The sequence below is a fragment of the Phoxinus phoxinus genome, assembly GCF_949152265.1.
Source record: "Phoxinus phoxinus genome assembly, chromosome: 22".
Classification (NCBI taxonomy): domain Eukaryota; kingdom Metazoa; phylum Chordata; class Actinopteri; order Cypriniformes; family Leuciscidae; genus Phoxinus; species Phoxinus phoxinus.
This window is the reverse complement of record NC_136897.1, coordinates 11,938,769-11,950,120: the sequence shown is the minus strand read 5'-3', so window position 1 is coordinate 11,950,120 and position 11,352 is coordinate 11,938,769. Positions and strand designations below refer to the sequence as shown.

The window sequence follows — 11,352 nt, the reverse complement described above, 5'->3', positions numbered from 1 at the left end:
AAAAGAACTGAGTTACAAATGACAATTCACTGTTGCTTGCAAGCATACTTTATACAAGAGCAAACGCTCTGATGTTTTGAAAAACACCAGAACAATTTATAAACTATTCCGTATAACATTTTAGGAATTAATAAGATATTCATAATTTCCATGTATTTTCCAGGCTTCGGCTATTTCACCGAATATCCATGTTTCTGATTAGCCTGTGGCAACCCTGATTTATGCAGGGTTAGAATGTAAAAGAATTGAATTATTTTTAAATTAACACTGTAAAAAGGAAATGTACGCCTAACAAACGCCCGAGTGGGAAACATTCACTGGAGAGAATTCAGATTAACATTAATAAATAAATCCACCATGTCATCCAATTATAGCTATAACTCCTTTATGGGGACTCCTACTGAAACGGTAGTCAGCATTTACATTAAAATAATTTTATTCACTTCACTGTATGAGTCTAATTAATTAATTTGACCGACACAAGTCCTGTAGGCTATTACTCTTATAAAACGCTTAAATCAGATTCGTGGTAGCCCTCTGGTGGCAGCAACGTCTCGTATATGAATATTCATCAGGTCATGCTCCCTCGTTCGTCCAGTCACGCAACCTGATTAATATTCATGACCCAACCCGTCACCATGTGATTCGCAAATGCACCGCAGTCTCAGTGACCATCAGTAGGAGGGCAGTTTGGCGCGATTGGGGTGGTGCTGTTGTGGTTTCTGTGTTGTCCTCCTCCTCCACCTCTTCCTCACTCACTGCTGCTGTACAGCGGGGATGGCGGAGGCACTCACTGAACAGCCAACGTTGGACTCATTCGGCCGCAATTTTCAGGTTTGAATCTTTTTCAAATATGAATAATACATATGTAACGTTAGGCTATATAAATGGTGTTTTACATGAGGTCAAGTATATCTCCAGCTCGCTGATGTAATCTGTGTCATGTGATAAAGTGGCTTCATCGATTGGGTCGCTCGGTTCGCGCCAGGTCGCAAAAACAAACGTTTGTAACGTTACGTAATTCTGTAAGCGCGAGTTATTGTATTATATGTATTAAACTGTGATTTTCAGTTACTCAAAAATAACATTTCTTCGGTTAACTTAGCACTGTCACAATTCTGCTGACATTGCTACACTATTTCAGTTCTCTGACACTTGTTGCCTGTTTTCGACACTCATTTTAGTTCATGTTCTTCTCTTAAAGGGACAGTTCACTCAAAAAACGAATTCTGTAATTTCACACTCATGTTCACACAAACTGGCTCTCCGTGGAACATAAAGATAACATCAGACTCCTCACTTTCATTGCATCTCTTTTCCAGACAACGAAAGTGAATGGTGATAAATGTTAGCATTCTACCATCTATTTTGCAATACAGAAGAAAGTCATAAGGGATTGCTAGAATTTTTTGAACGGTCAATCAGCATCGGCTAGCAGCTACTGATGCTTTAAATATGCTAATTTTTCCAGCCTGCTGCTACTCTAATGAATACTCCCGCCTATTACCCAATAAACGTTATTTAATATAATTTCGTTCGTATGCCATATCATTTAATCCTCCTTTATTCTCATTATTTCTCTGTATTTAAGTAATACAATTAATATATAATGTTAAGTTTGCTGGATTTCCCACTCAGCAGCCAGATGATAAGAACTTGACCCAATGTCACGACACTAATATCTTTGACATGATTTGATTTCACACAACCTACTTTAAAGAAAAATGTGGCACTCGGGTGACGCTGTACAGCTGACGTCACGAGTTTTCCCTGCGGCGCGAGCGCTGTCACGGCTCCGTCTCGCGCGGGTTGGGAATGATCGTGTCTGTTTTTTCTTACAGCTCGTGGACCTTCAGGCGCTCCACTGCTCCCGTCAGGTACTGGCAAGTATCGCGAGTCGCGACTTACCTTAAAACGGGCTTTTTGACTTGTTTGTGAGTCTCAAACAGTAAAACAGAGCTTGCACATGTATTTCGTAGTGGAAACAGGGAGATGTTTAGAAACGCATTAGTCATGCGAGGCTTGTTCAGAGTGAGAAATCTGAAGAGCACACTGCAAGTTTTAGAGCTTAGGTTCACTTCCTCTTTCTATGATAGAAGTTCATGTTTACAGGACATCATAGTGAACTTAAAGTCACCATAAAATAAAAGTGAACAATTCTTTTCTTCTTTTTTTTTTTTGGAATATTGCAGTATTTATTATGATTTATCCATTCACATCATAATTAAAAAAAAAGCATGTGCCCTCGTAATCCTTAATCAAAATAACTAACCATTTCCTCTTGCAATGACAGCACACCACAATCAAATGATTCAATCAATTCTCTATGGATAAAATCAAGCCTGCCCTAAATTATTTCCTGTTTGAGAAGCCGGTTTACTCTGATATACGTCACAATGGAGAAGAAAGGACTTCTGTTTTATGCTGACTTTAAAATATGATGATAATTTAGTCATACACATTAAATATTCATGGAGGAGCATATAAAGCAAAAAAGAAGATAGTCCCGTGCATTGTCATGCATGTTTGCCAATGACAAACTATGGTTCTTGTTCACTCCAACTAAACTAAACCAAGGCAAAACATTTTTTGAAAATAGACATTTTTGCTATAACAGCAGGGAAATAACTACAGTTCCATGAAACAACACAAACTAAATCAAATTAAAAACAGTACATTTTATGTTTTTTACAAAGTATGCATATTATGCACGCAAAAATGTAAGTAGTTTGAGAATGTAAAGAGACTGACTCAATTATGTCAATCATAGTGCTTCATTGCATTGGATAGGTGCTAAAGAGTTATTTTTTGGCATGATTAGCTTGTTGTCATTCTCTGGTGGAGATTCCACTGATAAAACATGAAAAAATAAGTTGAAGTAGACTAATGGCTTCAACAAAAGCATACCATTGATAATCTGCCTCGTAGCTCACAGTAGGTCTGTTATCGTTCAAAATGAATTCCGCCATATAGAAAATGAATGGGATTTTTACTCTCTGACCTCCTGGTGAGGTCGACTAACAGCAGATGGAGATTATGCGTCGGCACTGCTATTCCTGCAGTTCCCTGATGTCAAATGTTGAATTTTCTGTCGGATTTGAACCACTGAATTTGTGGAAGCGAATTTGTAAAACAAAATAAATGGATCGAAAATTGCCTGTGGAAAATTTATAGGTTGTATTTTTTTAAACAGAATGAATATTTTGGAAGTGAAATCTAAAGGGTGAATATGGATTATTGAATTTTTAATAATGAAAAAGTGTGTGAAATGCACTTGCTGTTGTGTACTATCACTTTGTTTTAAGCGTAAATTTCTTTCTCTTTCTTTCTCTCAGATAACCAGTAGCACTCTGGCATCTGGCCAAGTGGAGATCCGTGGCCCGCTTTCTCATGCCCCCAACAGTGCCTCCCAAACCCCCGCAGGTACAGCTGCTTAGGGCTAAACATTTAAAAACATATCCTTCAAATCTTGAAATCATTTCAAAAAGAAAATTCTAACAGAGTACCCAAGATCTGTCATGTAACATCTGCGGTTTTGTGTTTTTTACTTTAGGATTAGGAATGGAGAGCAGTCAGCCAATCAACATCACAGATGCGGCTACACGGCGGAAGAAGAAACGCAGAACTCGTGCCGCGGACAGTTTCACAGGCAAATTTAGCGGTATTATACCATCATTACAATATAAGGACATTACAAAAAAAACATATTACTCATATTGTGTTACTGGTCTTTATTTGGTTTACTCTCAGCATTATTCAATATTCATAAATTGTTATCATGCATCATCATAACTTCAGGATGTTTGATTGCATTTCCTGACTACATTTCCTGCTTGGGTGAGGTTTGAGTTAACTCAGAAGGCTGTGTGTGTGTTGTAGATCTGTACAGGCTGACGGATGAGCTGCTGGGTCAGGGCGCTTATGCTAAAGTCCAGGGCTGTGTGTGTTTACAGAATGGCAATGAGTATGCTGTGAAGGTGAGAGGATTTTTTAGATAAATATTGCATTAGTTCGTTGTCAAACAAACATAATATACCTTGTGTGGTTATGTTTCTTAGATAATCGAGAAGAAAGCTGGTCACAGTCGCAGCCGAGTTTTCAGAGAGGTGGAGACGCTTTACCAGTGTCAAGGAAATAAGTAAGATCATATTCCACATTCCTGTTAAAAATCAAAGATAGTGCTGCTGTGAATAAGATCTATGGAGATAAAGGTTAGGATCATGAGTTTTCCCGTAGTATTACAGCATGTCTTGAGTGTATGTTAGCACGTTTTGTTTACTTTTGGAATCTTGCTTTTTTTTTTACCTGGAAACTGTGGTGTCAGACTTATCAAGTGGAAAGTAATTATACTTAATAAAAATAAAATACTGTACTTTATATTAAAATGACTGTATAAATACTTGATTGTACTTGATTAGTATTCATAATTGCACAACTGCATCCATTGTGTGTTCTTTACAGGAACATTCTGGAGCTCATTCAGTTTTTTGAAGAGGACAGCTGTTTTTATCTGGTGTTTGAGAAGTTACGCGGAGGTACAGTTATATTGTAGTTGTATACAAATGCAGTCTCGTTCTCTGTTTTGTTTTTTTTCTGATTATTTTTCTCTTTTCCTCTTAGGTTCCATTTTAACACACATCCAGAGACGAAAATACTTTGATGAGAGAGAGGCTAGTCATGTGGTCAGGGATATAGTACATGCACTGGACTTTCTGCACAACAAAGGTAAATACTGTAGATTTTCTCTGCGGCCCACTGACCATGACTCGTGCGAATCGGTTCACTTCAGACTTGTTTCTGTTTTTCCACAGGAATCGCTCACCGGGACCTTAAGCCTGAAAATATCCTGTGTGAATATACTGATAAGGTAATGCATCCATTTTGTCTTCTAAACCCCCGGGTAAAGCGAATCCTGGGTTATCTTGCTTCACGTTTCTCACTGCTCTAAATTTTCCCAGGGTTTACAATTAATTCTGGTTATTTATAAGATGACTCTTCACACTATACATTTCTAAACCCTGGGTTAACATGCTTATTTTTTCTTTACGGTGTTTTATTTTTTTCAGACTATAACAATGAAACGGTCTCTTATTCACTTCATTTAACGAGTTTTCCATCACCATTTGACATGTTTCCCCTCAAACTCTGAAACTGTTTATACAACAGTGTTTCTGTGACTGTCCAAAGCATGTAAATGTGAGGCATGTGATGGGTGTCTGCCGTTAAGCATCTATTTGTAATATTCTATCGCTGCATCGTTTCACACATCGTCCTGCAGTGCCAAACTTGTGTGAGCGACAATGTGTGAAAGGAAAAAAGCAGTGCTAACCCTGCTTCTAAATTAGAAATGTGAAACTTTCCTTTACCTGGGGTTATTAGCAGGGTTTAGATCGACGATGACCTGAGGTTAGGTGCAGTATGACAAGCACTCTTGTGTAGTCTGCAGGGCTACGTAAGGGTTAGGGTTTGGAGAATCCTGAGAGATGTGGTGCAAATTCAACAGTAAAATTAAAGTCAGGCCTCTCAATGGTAGAATTCAAATGTATTTGTCTGAAATCGTGATCCAGAGTAGTCTCTCTTACAAGCGAAACATACCTCAGAGAGCCACACATTTATTTTTTTATTATAATTTTTTTATTCAGTAAAATCATACATTTTCATGTATGTTCATTATCATAGAACAAAGACTTTCAAAGTTGATTAGATAAATGAACAGATTATCATAAAGCTTTCTGGCTCATATTAATCAAAATTTTTCTTCATCATCCCATAATATGGTTACCTTATATGTGTAAATAATGTTTAATTGGAAGCATTTGAGCTGACTCCCTAGACTCTCCCCAGGCCTACCGACCTTGACAACAGAAAGAAGAAATATTCACAAGTTCTCACAGCATTTGCAGATTAAACTTGAAACATGAGACAGAAAAGATTAAAGGAACAATATATCTGAGTCTTCTACCAAGAGTATGATGGAAAGAGGGGGCCTGTGCGCAGTAGTTATCTACGGCCTTGCATCTGAGTGTCTCAGATAAACAGCTTATCAGTCAAAATCACCATGACCTCTGATAAGCAGAGACCTGCCTGAAACCTTCAGTTCGTCCTCTTGCATTCTTAATAAGCACTTAACATTCTCTAGAAACATTTACTCTGTCCTCCTCCCCTAATCTCTCTGTCAAAAGCATCATATATTGAGCAGCAATAAAAGTAGTCTGTTTTCAATACATGCATTAAAAGTATTGATTTACATATACATATATGCATATTATGTAAAAAAGGTATCTTTCATGATTAATAAATGATGTAAGGAAATATCTGTACCTCATGCAAAATTAACCAAATTAATCATGTATAAGCTGTAGCACTTACTGAATACACAGGAAAATAATATCAGAGACTGGAGTATCTTACGTTCACCAAGTCTGCATTTATTTGATCCAAATACAGTGTAAACAGTAATATTGTGGAACAGTATTACAATTTAAATGAACTAACTATTTAAATGAACTAACCTATTTGAATATATATTTGTAATTTATTTCTGTGATCAAAGCTACATTTTCAGCATCATTACTCCTGTCTTCAATGTCACATGAGCCTTCAGAAATCATTCTAATATGCTGATTTGGTGCTCAAGAAACATTTATTATTAGTATCAATGTTGAAAACCGTGTTTGTTGCTTAAGATTTTTTTTTTTTTTTTTAGGAATGGAAATTTCAAAAGAACATTTATTTTAAATGGAAAACTTTTGTAACATTTTAAATGTCTTTATTGTCATTTTTGATCAATTTAATGTTTCCCTAGCTGTAGCTGCTAAATTAAAGTATTAGTTAAAAAAATCACTCACCCCCGAACTTTTGATTGGTAGCACATGTATGTTTAAAACCTAGCCAGTCCTAATTGTAATTAGTTTGTTGCTTTTATTCAGGTTTCTCCTGTGAAGATTTGTGATTTTGACCTTGGGAGTGGAGTAAAGCTGAACAGTGCCTGTACCCCAATAACCACCCCTGAGCTCACCACACCAGTAAACACAACCTCAGATTTGTTCTCAATGCGTTTAGCACGCTAGAACTGTGTTATAGTAGTGTTATCGTGTTGAGTAGCACTGTTTGAGGTGCGTTCTCTGCTTTAGTGTGGCTCGGCAGAATACATGGCTCCTGAGGTGGTCGAGGTCTTTACGGATGAGGCTTCTTTCTATGATAAACGCTGTGACCTCTGGAGCCTTGGGGTCATTCTCTACATCCTGCTTAGCGGGAGCCCCCCCTTCACTGGCCACTGCGGCACCAACTGCGGCTGGGAACGAGGAGAGACGTGTCGTGCCTGCCAGGTAAGGCACTCTGATTCAAATATATGTACAGAATTCACTTTATCCACGTAGAGACCTTTGAAGTGTTGTTCTCTCCTGTTCAGAACAACCTTTTTGAGAGGATTCAGGAGGGGAAATATGAATTTGGGGATGGAGTCTGGGCTCAGATCTCAGCCGGTGCCAAAGATCTGATCTCGCGGCTGCTGGTGCGAGATGCCACTCTACGGCTGAGTGCCGCCCAGGTCCTGAAGCATCCCTGGGTGCAGGGGGTGAGTCTTCTGATCTCTTAATTTTTCTTGAAGCCTTTTTGATTTTGACCTTAAATGGGGATGAACAATATGCAATTTCTGTGTGGTATACAATAATTTTACTTTTGTCCATTGGATCCTTTTTTATAAAATAAAATAAATAGAAGTTCAAAAAAAGAAGAAATTAATACAGTTATTCTGAAAGGCCACATTAAATTAATCAAAAGTGACAGGAAAAAAATAGTTTTCACAAAAATATTAAACTGCACAACTGTTTGATTGTCAACATTGACTCTAATAAAAAACTATCAACATTGATAATAAGTAATGTTTCTAGAGCACCAAATCAGCATATTAGAATGATTTCTGAAGGAAATGTAGTAATGATGCAAAAAATTCAGCTTTGCCATCACATAAATACATTTCACATGTATATTTATTTCTAAATAAATTAAATTCGAAATAGTTATTAACTTTTCACTATTACTGTTTTTACTGTATTTTTAATCAAATAAATGTTTTGTTTCGGTGCGCAAGAGACTTCTCTCAAAAACATAATTTGGTAACACTTTACAATATGGTTCATTAGTTAACTAACTTAGTTAACATGAACTAGTAAATGTTATAGAAATATTGTTCATTCTCAATCTTAGTTAATATTAATTTCAACATTTACTAATACATTATTCAAATAAAAAAATTGTTAACATTAGTTAATGCACTAATGTTGAAGTGTACCGGTATATTATACACTTTGGTTTATTTGTAGTGTATATTATACAAACAAAATGTAACAATTTACAAATTGTATTATTTTATGTATTTTTTTTTTACAGAATGCACCTGAAAGAGTTCTTTCAACTCCTCGTGTTCTACAAAGGTATTTTGATTTGATTCGGTATGAAGTTTATTTTTCAGTTTCTGTAATGTCTAACCGTCGCTCTGGTTGAACTCACAGGAACTGCAGCACTAAAGACCTGACACAGTTCGCGGCTGAAGCCATCGCGTTCAATCGGCAACTGTCCCAGCAGGAGGAAGAGCAGGAGGACTTCTGTGCCGCCGTCTGCTCCATGAGGCTCTCTCCTCCCTCCAACTCCAGATTAGCCCGTCGCCGAGCACAGTCTCAAGCACTACGCACCAACACCTGATGCCTTCCAACTCCACAGGCGCTCCAGCGTTACAACCCTTCGTACACGTACGCTCTCTGGCAAACGGAGTGGGTTCTTGAACGAACCGTAAAGCAAACACACGTGTGTATGCACCACAAGCTCAGTGCCACCAACCTGTAGCGCAGAAACAGACTAACTTTAATGATACAAACCAAAAACATGCGGATGTTTCTTATTAATTTATAGCTCGGGTTGATTGTCTTTCTGTGTAATGGGAGATTTGGGTGTTTTAGGCATCAGATTTTGTTTTTTTAAATATTTATTATCAAATATTTATGGCTGGTGTTGTTTTACAGTCAGATATAAAAAGGGTGATAAGCTCTGAGGGAATTAACAGATTTTAAGTTTAATGTAACAACATCAGTGAGGCTTTTTAATCTATATTAGCATTCATTTTAACATTTTTAAAAAACACTTAAGTTACTGTAAAGCACTGGACCTCTTGCTTTATCACTTTTTACTATTTTCTATTTGTTTTGTTTTTTTGTGTTAAGAAAAGTCTAGTGTTTATAGTTATTGTTGAGTGAATAATGTTTTGGTTTATTTGAGCTATGTAAAGCCATGCTGCCTGACAGTAACATATCTTAGAAATACATTATGAGGTGTATCATTATGTATGGAAACACCATCAAGAGGTATGCTGCTTTAATGAGGGTGATGAGGTATTATAGATGTTTGACCAGTTACTTTCAGCTCAAACAGTTAGTAAATATTGCACAGTATTTTTGTCTTATCAGATGATTATATTTTTTCATTTAATGTATATTTTTGCATGATTCTTGCTTAGTGTCTGTCTTTTAGAGTGTTGAACATTATTTTATTGAAAATGTGAAGTATTTTTCTATGCATCAAGGCAATGAGCCGACTCAGTTATTAGGAGGAGTAAGTTTTACATTTTTAGTTTGCATTCAGTGGAAATTGTGCCATTTGGGGGGGCATAGCTCCTAATTTGCAAAATAACTAAATGACCTCTCAGTTGTCTTTTGTATTATCAAATTATAAAACATGCACAGTTATTTTTCCTGTTATTTGTTGCTCAAAATGCTACTTGAGGTTAGATGAAATGGTAAGAATCTAGTGGTTATCCATACATTTCCGAGTATGTGTTGGGAAACATTTACAGGGATGACACCAGAGGGCGCTACCTCATATTAATGGCTATGTTCTCAGTACTCTGTGCTTGTATGACACTGTAATGCAGTGTCTTAGTCTAAATTCAGATGTCTATGGAATGGCCATTTAAACCCTAAGAACTCCGGAACATATCTGAGGTGTTCATTTGGTTTTTCAATGTTGAGAAATAAAGCAGTTTACACTGAAACCTGGATAATACTTGAGTCTTTAAGATGTCATACAGCAGTTTACTGTACACTGTAACCCCCCCCCCCCCCCCCCCCTTTTTTTTAAGGAAAGTGTATGCATTAGACCCTGAAACTGTTCATAATTTCTTTAATCATACCTAATCATTTTCAGCCATCACTAGTTCATTTTACAAATTATTATAAAAGATGATTGTAGTCCATCATCACCATTAGCGAAACTAAATGCTGCTTAAAATAGTTATGACCCCAGTTTCACAGACAAGGCTTAAGCCTATTCCACTCTAAAATGCATGTTTGAGGTGTTTTAACTGAAAGCAACTTGCACTGACATATCTTAAAATGGACATCTCAAGACACACAACACAAATAATGTTTTTTTTCTTCTTCTAAGGCATGTTTATAAAAGCAACTTAAATGTCCTGATTGAACTAAGGCCTAATCCTGGCTTAACATAAGCTCTGTATGTGAAACCGGGCCTTAGATAGAGATAGTATGTCACAATGCTCTCAATAATTTTTAAAAATCACCATCCAGAAATCACAAGTGTCATGGAAAAAATAATTGCTCAAAACTCTGTCAACTTTGCAAACATTTGGTTATTTTTAAAGTATGTATGATGATGGATTTTAAGTGTGTACTTCTATAGAATAAGTTTGACCATTTTTATATTTAATAACAGGGCCAGATAACATTATGGTGTTTGTAAATTATATTAAATGATTCCCTGCAAAATGTTCCTCATGTAAATGAACTGAATGAACAGTCAGTGCTTACTATCTTCACTGTTAGCACATGAACGCGAATAAACCCAATAAAGAAAAGTACAGACAACAAAGAGTGAACTATCTTTAAACCTTTCCTCAAGGCTTTCTTGCACTGAAAAGAGCATATTTTCATCATTTCTCATCTGCCATGTGGAGGAGATGAATACAGAATGTGTGTCCTTGGATATGAGTGTCAATCACGAGGAGCCTACCTCGAGTTAACGTTTGTTTCCAAGTGAATTTATATTCTACTAACCGTGTGTGAGCAGATATGATGCATCATGTAAGGATATGGAGGAGGAGGATAGCAGGTTTCATGTATCATCTTTGGAGAAATCATGAGGAACTCGAGAGCGCCCCGTGCGGCGACGAGCGGAATGATTCGGTTGTGAAGTGCTCAGCCTAGTCGCTCCATCATCACAAACCTCCAAGAGCCAAACCTTGCGCTCCTCCAGCCGCTGAAGTTGAAGAGCGAAATAACATTACCTGAAACTCCTGAAGATTGGTTAAAATACAGGACAACACCGGGCAACCCTTGGAAA

General features: G+C 37.0%; 1 protein-coding gene across 3 annotated transcripts; it reads left to right on the top strand.

Moving 5' to 3' along the window:
- Nucleotides 1-531: 531 nt before the first annotated feature.
- On the top strand, nucleotides 532-10,099 carry mknk1 (MAPK interacting serine/threonine kinase 1). 3 transcript variants are annotated; one of them, XM_079596774.1, is made up of 14 exons: nucleotides 533-834; nucleotides 1,842-1,877; nucleotides 3,336-3,423; nucleotides 3,554-3,661; nucleotides 3,880-3,977; nucleotides 4,059-4,138; nucleotides 4,462-4,535; nucleotides 4,621-4,725; nucleotides 4,812-4,867; nucleotides 6,930-7,025; nucleotides 7,134-7,328; nucleotides 7,412-7,576; nucleotides 8,392-8,435; nucleotides 8,514-10,099. In XM_079596774.1, exons 1-14 carry the CDS (start codon nucleotides 778-780, stop codon nucleotides 8,701-8,703), a joined length of 1,392 nt encoding a protein of 463 aa, XP_079452900.1. In that variant the 5' UTR covers nucleotides 533-777; the 3' UTR covers nucleotides 8,704-10,099. The 3 variants fall into 3 exon arrangements, with proteins under 3 accessions (XP_079452901.1, XP_079452900.1, XP_079452899.1); XM_079596773.1 differs by having other exon boundaries at nucleotides 643-834; nucleotides 1,842-1,883; nucleotides 8,514-10,042; XM_079596775.1 differs by lacking the exon at nucleotides 1,842-1,877 and having other exon boundaries at nucleotides 532-834; nucleotides 8,514-10,052.
- The last annotated feature ends 1,253 nt before the right edge of the window (nucleotides 10,100-11,352 follow it).

What these genes read in the sequence shown, in the direction of transcription:
- mknk1 (XM_079596773.1), top strand. Translation starts at nt 778, where the DNA reads ATGGCGGAGGCACTCACTGAACAGCCAACGTTGGACTCATTCGGCCGC. An exon ending in TGTGTGAATATACTGATAAG is followed by an intron (nt 4,868 to 6,929) that starts GTAATGCATCCA and finishes GCTTTTATTCAG; the next exon opens with GTTTCTCCTGTGAAGATTTG. An exon ending in AGCATCCCTGGGTGCAGGGG is followed by an intron (nt 7,577 to 8,391) that starts GTGAGTCTTCTG and finishes TTTTTTTTACAG; the next exon opens with AATGCACCTGAAAGAGTTCT.